Source organism: Podarcis pityusensis (genome assembly GCF_964106645.2).
Source record: "Podarcis pityusensis genome assembly, chromosome: 1".
Classification (NCBI taxonomy): Eukaryota; Metazoa; Chordata; class Lepidosauria; order Squamata; family Lacertidae; genus Podarcis; species Podarcis pityusensis.
The window spans coordinates 110,317,168-110,337,216 of record NC_138028.1 but is presented as its reverse complement, the minus strand read 5'-3'; the positions used below and the strand labels follow the sequence as shown (position 1 = coordinate 110,337,216).

The 20,049-nt window shown below is 47.3% G+C and overlaps 1 protein-coding gene and 1 long non-coding RNA gene across 8 annotated transcripts in view; both read left to right on the top strand.

Moving 5' to 3' along the window:
• SLC38A11 (solute carrier family 38 member 11) overlaps nucleotides 1-20,049 on the top strand; it is a 30,178-nt gene that overhangs the window by 5,921 nt on the left and 4,208 nt on the right. For 4 of the 7 annotated variants that reach the window (XM_081007701.1, XM_081007695.1, XM_081007700.1 and 1 more), the window contains exons 2-9: nucleotides 1,509-1,626; nucleotides 2,033-2,107; nucleotides 4,278-4,412; nucleotides 5,522-5,587; nucleotides 6,919-7,028; nucleotides 7,632-7,711; nucleotides 17,422-17,492; nucleotides 19,471-19,632. In XM_081007701.1, the coding sequence (XP_080863827.1) occupies nucleotides 1,509-1,626; nucleotides 2,033-2,107; nucleotides 4,278-4,412; nucleotides 5,522-5,587; nucleotides 6,919-7,028; nucleotides 7,632-7,711; nucleotides 17,422-17,492; nucleotides 19,471-19,632 (817 nt within the window). Of the gene's footprint in view, nucleotides 1-1,508; nucleotides 1,627-2,032; nucleotides 2,108-4,277; nucleotides 4,413-5,521; nucleotides 5,588-6,918; nucleotides 7,029-7,631; nucleotides 7,712-17,421; nucleotides 17,493-19,470; nucleotides 19,633-20,049 lie in introns of those variants that run through there. The other 3 variants (XM_081007696.1, XM_081007699.1, XM_081007698.1) reach the window with 3 other exon arrangements.
• LOC308479366 lies at nucleotides 7,720-17,415 on the top strand. The gene is made up of 3 exons (XR_013987646.1): nucleotides 7,720-9,046; nucleotides 9,089-11,225; nucleotides 16,184-17,415. It is a non-coding gene; the product is annotated as an uncharacterized lncRNA (long non-coding RNA).

Sequence of the window (20,049 nt, the reverse complement as noted above, 5' to 3'; positions counted from 1 at the left end):
TTGAGACCCATTGGCTACCTTCACCTGGTTTAGCCACCTAGTCAAAGTCCTTTCCTGGGGTGATAAGGGAGGGGTAGTACCTTTGGTGGGGGACATGTCTGGGGTAGTTTGCCCACTTTTGGCACCCACCCTGCACTCAGGTCTCACCTGTGGCTCATAGAAACTGTCAGTGTGTGACAGCGGCCACCCTCCAACCCGTAACTAAGATAAAACACAATGTATATTTATATAATGTTACGCAGATATGGCCTGCATGGGGAGAAGGGGTATTGTGATAACAAAATGTTTCTGATAACTGGTGATCAGGTGGTGGGTGCCCAGCTCTCCTTAGATTTTAAAGGACGCCCTTTGCTGTTCAGATATACCACCCTGTGAAGCACATTGGACTTACAGCACAATCCTGTGCGAGTTTACTCAGAAGAAATGAGTCGCAGTGGCGTAGCGTGGGGGTGCAGGGGGGGCCGGCCGCACCGAGCGCAACATCTGGGGGTTAGGGTTAGGGGGCGCAAATCCACGGGTTAGGGGGCGCAAATCCACAGGTTAGGGGGCGCAAATTACTTGCCTTGCCCCGGGTGCTGACAACCCACGCTACGCCACTGATTAGTCGAACTACCATCTGATGGGGCTAGTAAGTGTGTTTAGGATTGAATCGTTAAAGCAATTAAAGGTTTAAAAGTACCTGCCCTAGGATCTTAGGGTAAAGGGCAGGAAATAACTAACTTACATTTGTGCCCAAATTTTCAAAAACACTTCAAAACGAATATACCTTCAAAATCTAGTCCTTATTCTGATGCATACAAAATGTCAGCCTGGATAGCTCAGTTGGTTAGAGCTTGGTGCTGATAACATCAAGGTTGCAGGTTCGATCCCTGTATGGGACAGCTGCAAGGTAAAGGACCCCTGGATGGTTAAGTCCAGTCAAAGGCGACTATGGGGTTGCAGCGCTCATCTCGCTTTCAGGCCGAGGGAGCTGGCATTTGTCCACAGAAAGTGTTCCGGGTCATGTGGCCAGCATGACTAAATCACTACTGGCGCATGGAGGACTGTGACGAGTGCCAGAGCCCATGGAAGCGCCATTTACCTTCCTGCCACAGCAGTACCTATTTATCTATTTGCTCTGGCATGCTTTCGAACTGCTAGGTTGGCAGGAGCTGGGACAGAGCAACGGGAGCGCAACCCTGTTGTGGGGATTCGAACCGCCGACCTTCTGATCAGCAAGCCCAAGAGGCTCAGTGGTTTACACCACAGCGCCACCCGCAATGCATATTGCTGCACTGCAGATGGTTGGATGAGATGATCTTCAAGGTTCCTTCCAACTCTATGATTCTATGACTGCCAAGATTTTCCATGTCACTTGGTATGTGTTTGTTTTAGGGAGGAAGGGAAGCCCTTCCAAAACTAAATCATTGTATTTTTAGTTTTGTTAAATGATGAAAAAAATTGTAGTGGTTTGTTTTTTTTAAGTGAATATATTTTAGACTGACATCAATGCTACTTTATTGAAATAGGAGGAAATGGATGAAACAACAACCCTCGTTTGTAAACCGAGAAACAAAGGAGGAACTAGCAACCTCTCATCAGCTGCTTTTAATGTCATCAACTCCATCATAGGATCTGGTATGATAGGTAAATAAGTCAGTTTATTATTCATTCTAGTTAATTACTATCAATCATATTTTTGGGAGTTGTAATTTTATTACAGTAGTGCAGATTAATGTTGATCAAGATCAGGGATCCCAATGGGCTGTTTATATATTTAAAATTTGACTTTGTCAGTGGCTTCCTTTACATGACACAGTAAGCCATACTACAGCTTCCTGGGACCTTACAAATATGTGGGCGTACAGATAGGAACTCGCAGCCACTTCCCTCCAGATTCAGGAGCTGATGGCATGAGCTTCCTGTGGCTTGGGCTTCCTCAGATCTTAAGTAGCCCCTGGGAAGATGGGAGAGGAGCTGGAAGCATCAATAAGTGGCAAGAACTTGTAGGGGGACCTCCAATCTAATTTGTTTGTTTGCATCGTTTTCACAGGCCTGCCCTATTCTCTGAAGCAAGCTGGATTTCCATTGGGAATATTGCTGTTGTTGGCCGTTGCTTATATCACAGGTATTGCCTAAAAAGTGGCTGCTGTCATTCAGTAGAGAGAGAGGTCCAAGAATTAAGATGGGCAGAATGTGCAAAATGTCTTCATTGATACTAGAAGTCCAAAATCAGGCATTCTTCTCTCCACACGACCAACTTTGCTTGGAGAGAGAGCCCCTCTGTGGTGTCCCCAACATGCTCTGCCCCCCCCCCACTGTCCACACATTGGGGAAAGGTCTGAAGGGGAAATTTTGGGTGCATGTGGGCTTGCCCTATGGGCTCCATTTCTGTGGAATCCAGCTTTCAGCTCACAGGAACAGACTGTATGCATTAGGTAGCTTTCTGCCCTTCATATCTTCCCCAATGTGTTGACAGCATATGGGTGGGGCAGTCAGGGGACACAACAGTAGGGCAGGGCCTATAGAGCCCCACGGTCTCTCCATGCATTGTTACTCAAGTGTCACACTGGGACGCAGGTGGCGCTGGTGGTCTAAACCACTGAGCCTCATGGGCTTGCCGATCAGAAGGTCAGCAGTTCAAATCCCTGCAACGGAGTGAGCTTCCATTACTCTGTCCCAGCTCCTGCCAACCTCGCAGTTTGAAAGCACACCAGTGCAAGTAGATAAATAGGTACTGCTGTGGCAGGAAGGTAAACGGCATTTCCGTGCGCTCTGGTTTCTGTTACGGTGTTCCATTGTGCCAGAAGTGGTTTAGTCATGCTAGCCGCATGACCAGGAAAGCTGTCTTTGGACAAACACCAGCTCCCTCGGCCTGAAAGCAAGATGAGCGCTGCAACTCCATAGTCGCCTTTGACTGGACTTAACCATCCGGGGGTCCTTTACCTTTACTCAAGTGTACAGGAAAAGTGCTTAATCTTCTGAGGTGATTTTTAAAAGTAGAGCACTGTGCTGCATTGGATGTCCTTTCCTATGCGATATTAGGATACCACAAAAGAAGGCAGGGCTCGGAGAGGATCTTCCTAGTGAATGGAACAATGGCTTGCTGGAACAGGAACAAGAGATGATTGCAAGCATTCCCATCCACCTTTCACATAGCCTAGTGCAGAGGACACAACCAGGGTTTCCGAAACTGGGGGCCTCTAGCTGTTTTGGGGCTATAACGCCCAACATCCATAGCTAGCAGGACCAGTGGTCAGGGATGATGGGAATTGTAGTTCAAAAGCAGCTGGAGACCCAAGTTTGGGAAATCCCGCTCTAAAGCATAGTTTCCCCTGTGAACTAGGATTGCAAATAGGATCAAACTGTGGTTTGCAGTTCTGGTTTGTAGAGAGCAGTTAAACCACGGAATCTCTGTTGTAGAGAATCAGTTAAGGACACAATGCAATTCATAGTGTGCAACTAATCTTGCATTTGTGGAAAAAAATCTCTATTCTACCCATTGTAACAGAAAATGCCAGTCTATTACACATCAGTTCCATGTGCTTTGCTGACTTATTATATTCCCTTATTAATCCTTGTGAACAAAGTTTAAAACTATATGTGTCTCTTTCTAGGTGCAGTGGCAAATTAGAGTCAGGGAGACCCATGTTCAAATCTCTACTCACTGAGCGATCGGGGGCCATTAAATGTCTCTCAACCTCATAGAGTTGTTGTGAGGATAAAATGGGGTGGGAGAGAATCGTTTTAAAAATAATTTGTAGTAAAGCTTGTACCCTAGCCATGCTAGCAGACCTCAGGGCAGCCCATTTGCTCCTATATCCTGCTGCTTACATGGGCACGAACTGGGCTGCTAGTTAACAGCACTGGAAGGAGCCTGTGACTCTGGAGATGGATATGGAATGCTAATTGACACCACCCAATGCAGCCTTTGAGGGCACATGTGGATTGAAAGAATGATCCACTGGCCTGGCAGTAACAGGGATCAAAGGCAGCTCTCCTTGCCTGACCTACAAAATAAATAGGTCAGCTCTCTGGAAATAATTGCAGAAGAGATCTCTAGCAATGCCTCCCCTAACGGACACTGGAGATGTAGTTGTGTTACCAAGACATTTTTCTTTGGTTTCCCGCAGGTTTTGTGTAAGATCTCCTTTTCCCTGTTATTCTGTGTTCCCAGGTATTCTCCATGGTGACTTCTTTCAGTCTGATTTAAAAATAAAAAATCAAGAGAATAATGCATGAGAAATTGATCCCAAAGAGATTGTTTTTAATAGAATGCTTCTTGTTCTCCTCAACAGATTATTCTATTATCCTGTTGATTAAAGGAGGGAACCTGTCTGGAACCAACAGCTACCAGGCTCTGGTCAATAAAGCATTTGGTTTTGTAGGGTACCTAATTCTCTCAGCTCTCCAGTTCTTATACCCTTTCATTGGTAAGGTCCCCTTGCAGATGCATTAAAGAACAATGCCTTTTTGCAGTCTATAAAAGAAGACTGGAAGCCCCTGTGGTGTAGTGGTTAGGGTGTTGGACTAGGACCTGGGAAACCAGGGTTCAAATCTCCACTTGGCCATGAAGCTCTCACTGAGTGACTTTAGGTCAAGTCACTGTCTCTTAGCCTAACCTACCTCATAGGGTTGTTGTAGGGATTAAATGAGGAAGGAGAGAACCATGTACACCACCTTGAGTTCCTTGGAGGAAAAAGTGGGATGTAAATTGTTATGTACTGAAGTTATGTACTGGGCCAGCAGGGGGCCAGCAGGGGGATACTGTAGATAGTTATGCAAATGAAGGATCGAAAGTGACGTTCAGTGATTGGATAGTTTTAGAAAGTTGTTACAGTAACGTGGTACTGGAGCTCTATATAAGCAGGCTGACTGAGCCCTTCAGCTCAGTTCTGTTCTGGCCTCTGAATAAACAAGAGCTGTTTGAAGAATCGCTGTGTCGTCTGATATGTTCACCCACAACTTAACATAAATTAAATACATAAATTAAATTGGTCAAGGCTTAGCCTTTAATCTTCCCCTTTGTTTGGTTGGAACCCTGGATGGTGAAAGAAGGGCTCTTAACAGCGCCCCCATACACTGATAATTCGCATGAGAGGGGTTGCGGGGTCACCAGACTTGGGGTCAAGAAGTGAGGCCTCCTTGTGTGGCCCTAGAAGCCCCTCATACAGACACAGTGGGGGCAGACCCTTTGGGTCTGATAGGGCAGGTGACAGTAGAAGGGACCAGAGCCAATGGCAGCCAAGGCCAACACATTCTACTGTTGCTCCCATCCTCCTTTGCTGAGCTGTACAAGGGCATCAGTGAGAAGGAGGAAGAGGCTGGTTTTAAGGAAGAAGGCAGGCAGGCTTCCTGTTTTGAAATGAGCCCCATCAAGTTTGGTGGTTAAATTTGCCTAAAAGTATTGAACATAAAATACATTTCATGTTCAGAAAAGGCATAGTTTTTCATTGACACAGTTTTGTTCCGCATAGTGTATGCTTAGGTTTCATTTTATCTTTTCAAAGCGTTATTAACGAAGTAGCTTCTTCTTTTAAAGCCATGATTAGTTACAACATTATAACAGGAGACACTTTGACTAAAGTTTTCCAAAGAATTCCTGGCGGTGAGTCGATCAGTTTTTGTTCTTCCTGATTAATAAATGTTTTTACTTAACTTGTTAGGAAAGTTGATCAAAATATTTGCCCACGAATTGAATATTGTAAAGGGCTGTGACACTCACCATAAGTTATGCATACTTTTTTATTTTCTTGGTATATTTTGGGGGTTTAGATTTTGGTACAGTGGTACCTTGGTTTATGAACTTAATCCATTCCGGAAGTCCATTCTTAAACCGAAACCTTTCTTAAACCAAGGCGCGCTTTCCCTAATGAGGCCTCCTGCCGCCAGTGCCCTTCCACCGTTCGGATTCCGTTCTTAGACCGAGGTAAAGTTCGGAAACCGCGATACTATTTCCGGTTTTGTGCTGTTCGTAAACCGAATCGTTCATAAACAGGTCTGTTCTTAAACCGAGGTACCACTGTATCTGATATATAACCTGACCCATTCTGAGAATCTCAGGTTTCATTTTCAAAAGGCATGTTTCTAGTCCTTCTGAATGCAGGGATATGTTGTCCCCAGAAGGATCCACTGTATTGGGGTGGAGCTTTGGAGTCCTGCATAACTAAGGCTGCAGTCCTACTTGGGAGCATTGAATTAAATAGGACTTCCCTCTGGGTAGATATGCCTAGCATTTATGGTGTTCTTCATAGTCTACAATCACTTTCTCCGGGCATATATGACTGCAGTCTGTTGCTAGTCATCCACCACATATGGCACCTGCAACCACACTGTTATTTGCACAAAATCTGAATTTTAACATTCAGTTAACACGGCAGTAGAGATCATTTATACAAAACAAACATGCATACATTTATTTGCATTATTTAATATGGAGTACACCATTCATTATACTGGGTATAAATGTTATAAGTTTATCAGCTTAATTTTTTGAAAAAAGACTTGTGCTTGTAAACTTTGTGCTTTATAATACCTCCCTTTTAATATTAATATTAATAATTGGGGAAATACTGAAGCATTCTGTACATTATGTATTGGTGTAATCCTGTAATGTTTTCTTAAAAGTAATCCTCACTGAGTTCAATGAGGTATACGCCAATGACACGGGATTGCAGACTGAGTTTTTGTAATATAACTCCTTAGCATAAATGTTGTTGGCAAGTATTTTGAGGTGCTTTGTCCTAAATACTGTTGGTGCTATATAAATATTCCAAAAATCGCAAATTTTTTGTTCCCCTCCTACCTGTCCTCATTTCATGAACAGATTTTTAGACATTCAACACATTAAAAAATCATGTACATTTCACATTTAATGAGCAACCTAACATCCATTTCTTACAGAAATATGCATCTTAACATTTCTCTCTTTTTTTTAAGCAGTCGATCAAGACAATTTGCTCATTGGTCGCCATGTCATTATTCTCTGTGTCACCATCATCTTCACCCTTCCTCTTTCCCTCTTTCGAAATATATCAAAATTGGGGAAGGTAAATCATTACTGTATAGAAATTAACTTATCCATTTGGGTTAAGAATGAAAATAGCATCAGATCAAACTTCCTCAGCCTAGTGCTCTCTGAGGTGTTTTGGGCCACGTCAGCCCTGACCAGCATGGTCAGTTGCCAAGGACGATGGGAATTGTAGTCAAAAGCAACTGAGGGAGGAACCAAGTTAGGGAGGTTGACCTTGGTTGATAACTGGGGTAAGAGTTTTAACATATGGGAAGAGAAAAAGGTTGAACAGACACATTATGTCAGGCATAGGCAAACTCAGCCATCCAGATGTTTTGGGACTACAGCTCCTATCATCCCTGACCACTGGTCCTGTTAGCTAGGGATGATGGGAGTTGTATTCCCAAAACATCAGGAGGGCCGAGTTTGCCTATGCCTGGAATTCAAATACTTTCTGTTCTGCTTTCCCCCTTCTTTTGTATATACATTTTGAATGGCAGGTCTTTTAATTATACTGGCCTGTCATCCATGGAAATGTCCGTTCTCTCTTCTTTGACAAACGAGATTATGCTTTTGGAAATTCTAAAATGTTTGACCACTAATGGGCATAATCGGCTAATGCTTTTATTGTTATTTGCAGGTATCGTTGGTTTCTCTGATTTTAACCGTCCTCATCCTGGTGTTTGGGATTATAAGGGCGATTACATTTAGTGCACAGGTGTAAGTAATCTTGTCGTTTCTCATTCTCCATAATCTCTCTGGGAGAAATAAAGGTCACGGTTAGAGGCAGTTGGTGCTTTGTAAGAGAGCTGGATCCAGCTTGAGGGAGAGCTGAGTTTGCATGTTTTGTTTTAAGATACAAAAGAAGGCCTCTTGTGGTAGTAAACCCAAATTGCAGGAAAGTTGCAGCACAGCAACATCACTTTGAATTACACTTGGTGATTTGGTGAATCACGGTAGTGATGGAAAGGGCCTTTTCTGATTTTTTCGGCCCACACAGCTGCCATTTTGATCGGTGTTCACAATAAAAATGGCTGGGGGAAAATCCAAACCCACTGAAACAATACAGAAAGAGTAAATGACAGGGAAAATAATGCTGCCTAGTCATAGGATATTTCATTGGTGCTCTCCAGAAAATATCGCTTGACAATGAGACAAAGAATCTATTCAGATGTAATGCAGCTGCTCCATCAAGCGATGGTTTGTTGGTGGTAAATGAGCAGTGAGTTCTGGTGGTGCTGACACTATGACAAAGAAATGAGCTTGAGTGCCCCCACCTCCAGTTGTGCTACAGACTTAAGAGGGTGACTTCTTGGCTCCTTAATCAGTTTTCCATGATGCCTGAACTGAAACCAGTAGTGTAGTGGAACTGCAGCTCAAGTACATTTTTCTTTTTCAGAGCTAGTACACCAGGATAATTGACAAACTGACCTTGCTTTGGCACTTTTATCTAGCTCCGATGGCCTTCTGGTGGTTCCCTCACTGCGAGAAGTGAGGTTACAGGGCACCAGGCAGAGGGCCTTCTCAGTAGCGGCACCCACCCTGTGGAACGCCCTCCCACCAGATGTCAAGGAAATAAACAACTACCTGACTTTTAGAAGACATCTGAAGGCAGCCCTGTTTAGGGAAGTTTTTATTGTTTAATGTTTTATATATGCTGGAAGCCGCCCTGAGTGGTTGGGGCAGCCCAGTCAGATGGGCGGGGTACAAATAATAAAATTATTATTGTTGTTATAGGGATATAAGGAGGCTTCCAAGTTTGTTTGTGACTGATTAGTGAAGCTAAGGGATGAGGGAAATAGTCATGCAGAGGTTGGGTATTACTCACCTTTTCTTTAATAGAGTGCCTACTTTACACTAGCCGTTTAAATAGTAACCCTATAAGATTGTTCGTATTCCTAACTAAAAGCTGAAAGTTGTGTTTCAGAGGGCTGAAGGTCAAAGCTCAGTATAGATTGCAACTTGAGCCTTACAATCCTTCTGAGTTCACTGGAGCTTATTCCCAGGAAACTAGAACTGCAGTCATACTGAGCCTAATAAATTGGGCATTAGCCTGTGTGTGTGTGTGTGTGTGTGTGTGTGTGTGTAAAATACTAGATCCAAACAGTTGCTTGCATTTTTGGGCTCTTGTTGGGAATATGGATATGGGAGCAGCCATGATGAACTTTTTCCACTTAGGAAGCTGTCTAATAGTAAATCAGCTCAGCATTGTCTACCCTGCCTGGCAGTGTCTCTCTATGATTCTGTGTCTCTATGGGTCTCTCCCAAGCTTACCTGAAGATACCAGGGATTTAACCTGGAGCTTTTTGCAGGCAAAGCAGATGATCTTCCACTGACCAATAGTCTTTATTTAAATTTAAAATTTCAAAATTGCCATTACATCACGTAATGGAAAAAGTTAAAATTGCATGTGTTATTTATGAAATTGGGGGTGTAGGAGGAAATGCCCTGCTTTTGTTTCCATTATATTTAAACTTTTTTCAGTGTTCTGTAGTTTCCTGACCAGAAGAATTTCTTTTCTCACACCAGCCATGACCAGCAAAGGGGGTGAGGGGCAAATATCTTATGTCTGGGTCCCTGTGGTTACTTTAAAGAACGGCATTTTTCACATACTTAAGGTGCTTTTCTTTCACATCAATTAGTCACAGAAGAGTTAAGACCTTTATTAGGGCATATTAAAATGGAGGGGTTGAACTTTCAAAATTTCCAGAACTCTTCTTACAACTGGATGCTTCACCGTAAAACATGGAAGGAGAGAAAGGATTCCAAACACCTTTGAAAAGCTGACCCTTTGTAATATTTTTATTAGGTCCTAATAACTTTTGAGTTATTTTTCTCATGGACATAACAGCTGCCTAGGAGAGTGTCTTTGTGTGATAGTTAATAAGGTAGTCAGCCTTAATTCCTGCTTCAGAAAAGCAGTTATGCGGACGCTTAATTTTGGCAATATTTCAGCACTTTGCTTCTATTTCCTCTTGAAAGACAATGGAAATGTACAGTACACATGTATAAGGATTGCCTTAGGAGCATTGTCGGGAACAGAGCAGGAGGCATCCTGTCTGGCCTGGAAATGTATATGGGTAGGAATATTGCAAATTACACACACACACACATTTTGTAAATAAGCAAAGAAACACATTTCAACCCCTTGCCATTGTGTTGCTTTGAGGTAGTAAAGAGGGCCATAAATGGCACTAGCATTTATTTCCAAAGCTGGAATAATCTGCAGCATAACTGCTAATTAATAAATGGTGGGTTATTTATAAAAGAAAAGGTGGTGGCTAAGGAGCTCTGCAGGTTCTGATTGATACTTGAGAAGAGTATTGGATGTCAAAAGAAACTTTCTGGAGCAGGGGGAGCTTCATAGAACTGGCAAGAGTAAAAAACCTGAAGTTGCATCTTCCAAGGTAAATGGTGCTTGGAAAAGCTAATTTGTCTGCGGCAGAGATAAAGCCTGACAGCTGGGCGCTGTTCTCTGGCCTGGCAGCTGTGTCCTGCTGCTGCTTTGCAGTTCACTGAAAGTGCAGCGGCTGAGACAGCAGGTGGCAGCAGCCTCCCCTGTCAAGAGAGATGAGGACTGAAGCCCCTGACTATTGAAGGTGGGCGTTCTGCCCTCTGGCAATGTTTTTATCTCATTTTATTGCACTCCTGTTTGAAGGCAAATGTGTACAGTTGTACCTCGGAAGTCGAACAGAATCCGTTCCGGAAGTCCGTTCGACCTCCGAAACGTTCGATTTCCAAAGCATGGCTTCTGATTGGCTACAGGAAGCTCCTGCAGCCAATCAGAAACCACGGAAACCCCGCTGGACATTCAAAAACCGGCACACTCAACTTCTGGTTTTCGATCGTTCGGGACCCAGAACATTCGACTCCCAAGGCGTTCAGGAACCGAGGTACGACTATACTTGCAGAATTATATTTGAAGACGCTGTATATTTTGGGAAGTAGGGGAATAATGGAAAGGTGGCATTCTCTAACCCCCTGCCCCCCACTGGCATTTCTTGAGGGGAGGAATCTTTTGGCCCAGTCAGATTTTGAAAAGTCAGTGCCAGCTCCCTCTTCTCGAGGTTCATCTGATCTTCCAAATTCAAAGTGGTTTAAGTTCAGAAATGCACAAATGGCATGCTGTGCAAAAATTTGTTTGCATTGCACAGCTTTAACTGTGATGCTGTTTGCTTTGGAACTTGAATTGCTTCTCCCATGCACAGGCTTCGGCCTGTAACATCACGTATGGGTATTGTTAGGTGGTGGGTTGACATAGCAGCCGGCACAGCGATTTCTTCAAGTAGCTCTTTATTATGGTAAGCTGGAATAGAACTAACTGCGAACAGCTCAGCCGGCCTGTATTTATAGGCAGCCGGCTGTCAACATTGTAACCACAACAGCCCAGAGTTCCCGCCTAAAATAACTGCCGCGGACCTGAGTGAAAACTATCTACAGACCTGAGTGAAAACTATATACAGTATCCCCCTGTTGGCCCAGGGTGAAACTACACTACATAACACCCCTCCCCACCGAGATAAGGCGTTAGTTACAATCGTAATGGTTTCCTTATATACAGCACTACGCGTAATGGTTCAATTAAGCACAAAAGCATGTCGGTTACATTTCCCATACTTAGACCAACAGTGATACCTGTCCAACAACATAGTCCTTTAAATAAGTTGGGCGCTTGGAAACTCTGCCAGACCGCCGGGGACTGGTAGCCAAGTCCGGAGGGCCACACAGTTCTCGCTGAGGCTGTGGTGCGACCCTAGGTGGCGTTGGAACCAACTCCCCTGGATCCGCTGCTGTGGGTGGAGCCTCCGCAAGTGGAGTGGTCTGAGTCTGTTCTGAAACGGCTTGGTTCGGCTCCACACTGGCAGTTTGTGAGGGAGGTGTAGGTGGGGCCTCGCCATCTGTACGTGTCTCTTCTGGAGCCGCAAGCGCAGTTGGGGGCACCTCGGTAGTGTCCAAGTCCCCAACCCTGCGCCTAAGCTGGTCTATGTGCCGTCGCCACAAGCGTCCGTCTTCGAGTGCCACCTGGTACGAGCGAGGTCCAGTGACTCCCACTACTGTGGCTGGCACCCAAGGGATGTCCCCCACATAGTTCCGGGCAAAGACCTGGTTTCCTGGGACAAATGACCGTGGTGCGTTGGCACAGCCTGGGGGTTCAGCCACGGCAAAGTCTGGGTGTAGCCGGTCGAGCGGTGACCTGAGGCGGCGGCCCATAAGCAGTTCAGCAGGACTCCTCCCTGTGGCCGCATGAGGGGTGATGTGTTGCACGAACAAGTATTCGGCGACCCGCTCATGCCAGTCTCCCCGGTCCAGGCGCGCCAGTGCCTCTTTTGTCGAGCGCACCATTCTTTCCGCTTGCCCGTTGCTGGATGGATGAAAAGGTGCCGTTAGGGCATGGCGGATGCCCAGTCCCAAAAGATACCGCTCAAACGTGCCTGACGTGAACTGCGGTCCGTTGTCAGAGACAAGGACATCAGGACACCCATGCGTTGCAAACAGGCCTCGCAGCACCCGGATGACAGCTTCGGTAGTGGTGGAGGGCATCAGGGCGACCTCCAGCCATTTGGAATAGGCGTCCACCACTACCATAAAGGTCCGGCCGTGAAAGGGGCCAGCCAGATCGATGTGCACCCTCGACCAGGGTGTCTTTGGCGTCTCCCAGGTGTGTCCCTTAGCTGCCGGTGGTGCAGGCCTCGACTCCTGGCACGCTTGACAGGCGGACACCCAGGCAGTGATGGCATCGTCCATATTAGGCCACCAGACGTAACACCGAGCCAACGCCTTCATTTTGACAATTCCCGGGTGGCCAACGTGCAGAGCCTCCAGGACGCGCTGACGGAGTCCCTGGGGAATCACGACGCGGTCTCCCCACAGCAGGCAGCCACGATGAGCTGAGAGTTCATGTTGTCTGGTTGCGAAGGGCTGGAACTCCGATGCAAAAGGCCCTTGTGGCCACCCCCTCCACACCCAGTTGAGCACACGGCTGATGGTGCGATCCTGGGCAGATGCGGAGGCCACAGTGGCAGCCGATACAGGCGCTGCCGGAAGATCCTCAATCAGAAGGAGCGATGAAGCTGGAGCCGGGTCTTCCACAAATGCTGGAAGAGGGCAACGGCTGAGGGCGTCGGCATGGCCCATCGATTTCCCCGGGCGATGGATGAGCCGGTAGTGGTAGGCAGCCAGGAAAACAGTCCATCGCAGCATGCGTGGTGAGAGGACCGGTGGAGTTGGACGATCACCGGCGAGGAGGCCCAGGAGTGGCTTGTGGTCAGTGATGAGGTCAAAAGTCCTGCCATAGAGGTATTCATGGAACCTCTTCACTCCAGCCACAAGTGCCAATGCCTCCTTGTCGAGCTGGCTGTAATTCCGTTCCGTCGGAGATAGTGTCCTGGAAAAGTAGGCGAGCGGTGCTTCTCTTCCATCTGGAAAACGGTGACTAAGGACAGCACCGATGCCAAAAGGTGAGGCGTCGCAGGCAAGGACCAGCGGCCTGGATTCACTGTACTGTACCAGCACACTGTCTGAAGAAAGGAGAGCCTTGACCGCGTTGAAGGCCGCCGTCTCCCGATGACCCCAGGCCCAAGGCGTCTTAGTGCTAAGGAGTCGGTGAAGAGGCTCAGCCACTGTGGCTTTGTGGGGCAGGAACATGTTATAAAAGTTCAGCAGCCCCAGGAATGCCTGCAACTCCGTTTTGTTCTTTGGGGTGGGGGCCTGCTGGATAGCGCGGATCTTGGATGTGGTTGGATGAAGACCGGAGGCATCGATAAGATAGCCCAGGAACTCTACCTGTGGAACGGCGATCTGGCACTTCTCCCTCTTTACCTTGAGCCCGGCCTCCTGGAACCTGGTCAACACGGCACGGAGGCGCTCGAACAGCTGCTGGTGTGAGTCTGCAGACACCAAGACGTCATCAAAATATGGTACCACGCCCGGAAGCCCTTGCAGGAGACGCTCCATAAGGCTTTGGAAGATGCCAGGAGCCACACTCACCCCGAACTGCAACCGGCGGCAACGGAAAGCCCCCCGGTGGGTGACGATCGTCTGGGCTTCAGCAGTGGCATCATCGACTGGCAGTTGTTGATAGGCTTGGGCAAGGTCCAGCTTAGCGAAGACCTTACCCTCACCCAGGGAATGCAGCAGGTGTTGGACAACAGGAACCGGATAAGCGTGCTGCTGAAGTGCCTTGTTGATCGTGCACTTGTAGTCAGCGCAGATTCTCACCGACCCATCTGGCTTGACAGGCGTGACGATGGGGGTTTCCCACTTTGCGTGGTCAACCGGCTCCAAAACTCCTTGGGCGATCAGTTTGTCCAGTTGTTCATCCACCTTAGCCTTGAGAGCAAAGGGAACCCGGCGTGGCTTTAGCTTGATGGGGGCGACTTGTGGATCAAGGCTAAAGGAGATGGGCGTACCTGTATATTGGCCCAAGGTGCCGTCAAAAACCTCGGCAAAGTCTTTGACCAGACCCTCAGTCTCTGCGTTAGAGATGCAGTTGATGCCGGTGACTTCCAGGCCGAGGGCATCAAACCAGTCTAGCCCTAGGAGGCTTGGCCGCTGACCTTCGACCACCACCAACCGGAGCAGGCCCGAAAAATCCTTGAAGGCGATCCGGAACCGGCCAACGCCTACCACGGGAATGTCGTTTCCCTGGTAGTCTCTCAGGTGTACGCGGTGAGAGTCGAGTTGCCTTTTGGACACTCTGGGTACCAGTCTTTTGATGGTGCTCCATGACACGATGGACAGGGCAGACCCGGTGTCGATCTCCATGTCACATGGAGCTCCTTCAATGAGCACCGTGACGTTCAGCTTGCGTCGCGTAGGCGAGTCGGTTTGGCCAATCGTGGTTCCAGACGGGCAGCGGCAGTTGGTGAGAGCGAAACAACTTTCCTTGGCAGACTGGAGTGAAGACTTGGACTTGCGAATCGATGAAGGGGGGGTGTCAGACGGAGCCGATCGGCAGACCTTAGCGATGTGGCCCCTTCTGGAACACTTCCTACAGATGGCGTCTCTGAATCGACACTTGGCACGGGAATGGTTGCCTCCGCAGCCAGCACATTCCGGTTGGCCCTTGGACTTCTGTTGGAACTTCCTGCGCTCCCGCTTTGTCTGGTGCACGTCATCGTCTTCACTGGAGGATGCCTCCTCACTGCTGGCCTTTTCATGATGCACCGGAACTGGCTCCCTAGCAAGACGCGGGCTGCTGGACTTGCGGATCTCCTGGGCGGAGCGTTCAGCAGCTTCTGAGGCCACAGCCTCCTCAATGGCTTTCTGTAGCGTGAGGTCTGGCTTGGCTAGGAGGCGCCGTTGCAGATGGATGTCCCGGACCCCGCAGACGATTCGATCCATCAGGGCATCGTCTAAGTCTCGGAACTCACAGTGCATTGCAGCCTGTCGCAGGGCGGTGGTGTAGTTGTTGATTGACTCCCCCTCTGCCTGGTTCCGGTGGTAGAACGCATGGCGGGCAGCAATCTTGGACGGCTTTGGTGCGTAGTGGTTGCGGAGCTTCTCTTGGATCGTGTCCCATGGTGTTGCCTGGACTGCTTCAGGCGCAACCAACGCTCGGGCCGTCTCAAACACCTCAGGCCCACAGAGGCTGAGGAATAGGCCCCGCTTCCGCTCCTGTGATACTTCTGTCAGCTCGTTGGCTTGGAGGTAGCAGTCGAACCGAGCGAGGTAGGAGTCCCATGATTCAGAGGCTGGCGCAAACGGCGGTAGAGGCACAAGTGAAGCCATGATTCCGATGCCGGCGTGAAGGGCGATGGATGGAACACAGTGCTCTAGCCAGAACAGTCAGCTCTGAATTGGTTCTGCCCAGTGATTTCGCTCAGTGATTTCGCTCTGTGATTCAGCTCAGTGATTCAGCTCAGTTCAGAGGCTGGCCGCATCTGGCTGTGCTCTGATGTCCATCAATCCCATCCTCGTCGCCAGTGTTAGGTCGTGGGTTGACATAGCAGCCGGCACAGCGATTTCTTCAAGTAGCTCTTTATTATGGTAAGCTGGAATAGAACTAACTGCGAACAGCTCAGCCGGCCTGTATTTATAGGCAGCCGGCTGTCAACATTGTAACCACAACAGCCCAGAGTTCCCGCCTAAAATAACTGCCGCGGACCTGAGTGAAAACTATCTACAGACCTGAGTGAAAACTATATACAGTATCCCCCTGTTGGCCCAGGGTGAAACTACACTACATAACAGGTATAGAGCTGGCATGGTAGTAGTGCCTAGAGTGTTGGACTAGGACCTGGGAGACCAGGGTTCAAATCCCCACTCAGCCATGAAGCTCGCTGAGTGACCTTGGGCTGGTCAATCACTCTTAACCCTACCTCACAGGGTTGTTGTGACGATAAAAATGGGAGGAGGAAAACCCTGGGCTCCGAGGAGGAGGAGGAGGAGGAGTTTGGATTTGATATCCCGCTTTATCACTACCCGAAGGAGTCTCAAAGCGGCTAACATTCTCCTTTCCCTTCCTCCCCCACAACAAACACCCTGTGAGGTGAGTGGGGCTGAGAGACTTCAGAGAAGTGTGACTAGCCCAAGGTCACCCAGCAGCTGCACGTGGAGGAGCAGGGAAGCGAACCCGGTTCACCAGATTACGAGGCTACCACTCTTAATCACTACACCACAAATGAAATAAATGAATGAATGAATGAATGAATTATATAATGATGCATGGAAGGGCTTTTCCCAGGCAGCAGTCATACGCAGATTTACTCAGAAGGAACCCCGTGGTCGGTTCAAATAAGTGTGTTTAGGATTTCAGCCTGAGAGAGCCAGAGACTACAAATCCAATTGAGCCTCTCCTATCTCACTGCACCCTTTGTTGCTGTCATTTTCTCTCTTAGTTAGAACATAGTTTGTCAGCGTTGATTTGCAGCGCTGAAGGTATGAGACCCTAGGCTATTGTGCCCCCGTTGCCCTCCTCAAGGGGCCCAAGGCAGGTTAAACCGAGCACAGACAAGTCCAGAAAGCTGCAGGTAGACTGAGATGTGAAAGTTTTGCTGTCGCTAGCTATAGTTCAGATTAACAAGAAAACAGCTGGATGGCTGCAAGGGGGCGGAAGGGGGAAGCCTTTTTACTTTCCATTTCATAAAAAAATCTCTTCAGCGTTTGTGCTTCAATTGACATGAGATTCCTGCGTTGCAGGGTGTTGGACTAGTTGACCCTCAGGGGGTCAACTTCCCACTCTACAGTTCTGTGGTTCTGTGACTGCCCTGGCAGTTTGTTTAGAGCAAGAGTGGCTAGCATGTTGCTGGGGGGAAAGCCCCTGTGACCCCTGACCAAGCTGGCTGGGGCTGATGGGAGTTGGAGTCAGTCCAACAGTTCCTCAGCCACAGGTTTCCTACTCCTGACTTTCAGCTTTTGCTTTTCTTTTCTTTTTTAAGAGTTATTCCTGGTGGAAGTGGCAACCTCTCAAATGCTGCTTTCTTTTCCAGAACCCAAACAGAAAATCCGTGGGTGTTTGCAAAGCCCAATGCAGCCCAAGCCATCGGGGTGATGTCATTTGGTACGTGCCGTGTTTGGCAGCATTTCTTTAATATCTTTAATATCTGCAGCGCATGTAGCACTCTTAGGTTCCCTTTGCATTAGTGAGATTCTTACTCTTCCAGATTTGTTTTTTATTTTTCTTGCGAACGTTTTAATTTAAGTATTGATGGATTTGTTGGAAATGTCGAGCAGGGGCAGTTAACCTGTGGCCGTCTAGATGTTGTTGTACTCCATTTCCCATCATCCTCAGCCAACACAGCTGATGGCCAGGGATGATGGGAACCATATTCCAACAACATCTGGAGTACTGCCATTTTGCTATCCCTTTGAGCTACCCACCTGATCACCATCTTTGCTGGAATAATCCGGGTTTGCTTTTGTAACGTACAAGGATAACCCTTGACCAGATTTGTCCTTTATCTTTGTCTTAGGGCAAAACGGGTCTGAATGATTACATCCTTTCTTCCACTGATCAGACCAACTTTGAAGGTTCTTCCCATTTTCCTCTTTCCCTTTGTGCTTCTCTTCTAACGAGATTCCCTAATGAAGCGCTTGTTAAATTTGTTTCTTCTAACTGTCCAATAGGGCTGGGCGATAATCTCGTTTTCAACTTTGTGATACATCACCAGTTAAACATTGCAATATACTGATAAATCACAATGCCTGAAATAAGGATGGAGCTATGTAGAAGCATTGGCTGGCTTCATGGTTTTTCCCACATGGTGATTTTGGTATAGCCTGTGCACACTCACATACATCATGATTCGCAGTATGTTGCCAGGACAAAAATTATGGAACTGATACCACTCTACAGATTTCAAACCAGTTTTGAATGATATATCAATCGATCACCCAGCCCTACTGTGCAACATTTCTGTAGTGGGAGCATTGAGAGAAGAAAAATGCCACGTCCTACAGACATTTCCATCTGTACAAATTTTGGGAGTTAGGGAATTCCTTAGAAAGTGTTCAGGAAGGCGTTCTTGCTCCCAGAGGTTGCCACAGCAGCACCTTTACTTTATTCCACTGTAGAACAAAGTGGAGCAGGGGGTACCAACGCCATCATTGGACCCAACCAAAGTCAAGCACTTTAAGGGTCAAAAGTAGGCATTATTATAAACACATGGCTGCTCCTAGCTATTTGGTTCCCACTTCCAGTGACATCTCGTGGAACTTACCCATGTCCTGATGTCGCAACGCAACGTGTTTTCCCTACCTTCCGCCGACAGCAGCCAATCCTGTAGGGTAGAAACTGCGACACACAGAATGTTGTGACGTCAGGACACAGGAAAGTTCTGCAAGGCAAGCTAGAGAAGGATCCTACATGCACATCTACTGTGTTCAGTAGCTGCCAAGCATTGCACATAACATCTAGTTTGCCCTTGTTGTTGTTTAGTCGTTTAGTCGTGTCCGACTCTTCGTGACCCCATGGACCAGAGCACGCCAGGCACTCCTGTCTTCCACTGCCTCCCGCAGTTTGGTCAGACTCATGTTTGTTGCTTCGCAAACACTGTCCAACCATCTCGTCCTCTGTCGTCCCCTTCTCCTTGTGCCCTCAATCTTTCCCAACATCAGGGTCTTTTCCAGGGAGTCTTCTCATGAGGTGGCCAAAGTATTGGAGCCTCAGCTTCACGATCTGTCCTTCCAGTGAGCACTCAGGGCTAATTTCCTTAAGAATGGATGTGTTTGATCTTCTTGCAGTCCATGGGACTCTCAAGAGTCTCCTCAAGCACCATAATTCAAAAGCATCAATTCTTCGGCGATCAGCCTTCTTTATGGAGTTTGCCCTTAATTCCCACCAATTTCAATGGGGGAGCAAAAAACATGTACACAATTCTTCCATTGTGCTTTACTTTGGCTCAAGCCCATTGTTTTCAATAGCTTGCCTTTCCTCTGCTTTTCAGTACATTTCCACCAAATCTAGTTGACTCAGTAATATATACTGTATATTGCACATGATTGCTTTAAAAATAAAAATACTGTTGTGCTTCTTCCAGCATTCATTTGCCACCACAATAGTTTCTTAATTTACGGCTCCCTGAAAGAACCCACACTCAGCAACTGGGCCCGTGTCACGCATGTGTCCGTCTCGTTTGCTGTGTTTGTCAGCTTGTTGTTCGCTACGTGCGGGTATGTGACCTTTAGAGAATACACAGAAGGTAAGTTATTCTGTTCCGGGTTATAGTTATTGTTTACCTTGGCTTTCTGACAGTTCTCACCCACATTAAGCCTTTCTCCTAGATTCCCTCACCCAAGACTGTGGGTATTCTGTGTAGGATTTACTACTGGTACGGAATTCAGCATCTGCAAAACCTACTTAAAAAACAAAACCCCAAAGAAATATCTAGGGGACCTATTTTCAGAACAAAATCCCCACATGAGCAGGTTCCAGGGGCCACATGGATGGGTGGGACCAGAGGCAAAATTGGGTGGAGAAACCCATGTAAGCTTTACCTCTGTACAGTAGCCCAGTTTTGGCACAGACTCGCACACTCCTCTCTCTCCATCCAAGCAGCCAAGAGTTCAAGGGCACATTCTAGCCAGGCAAATGCACTCAAGGAGGACCTGAAGTAGGG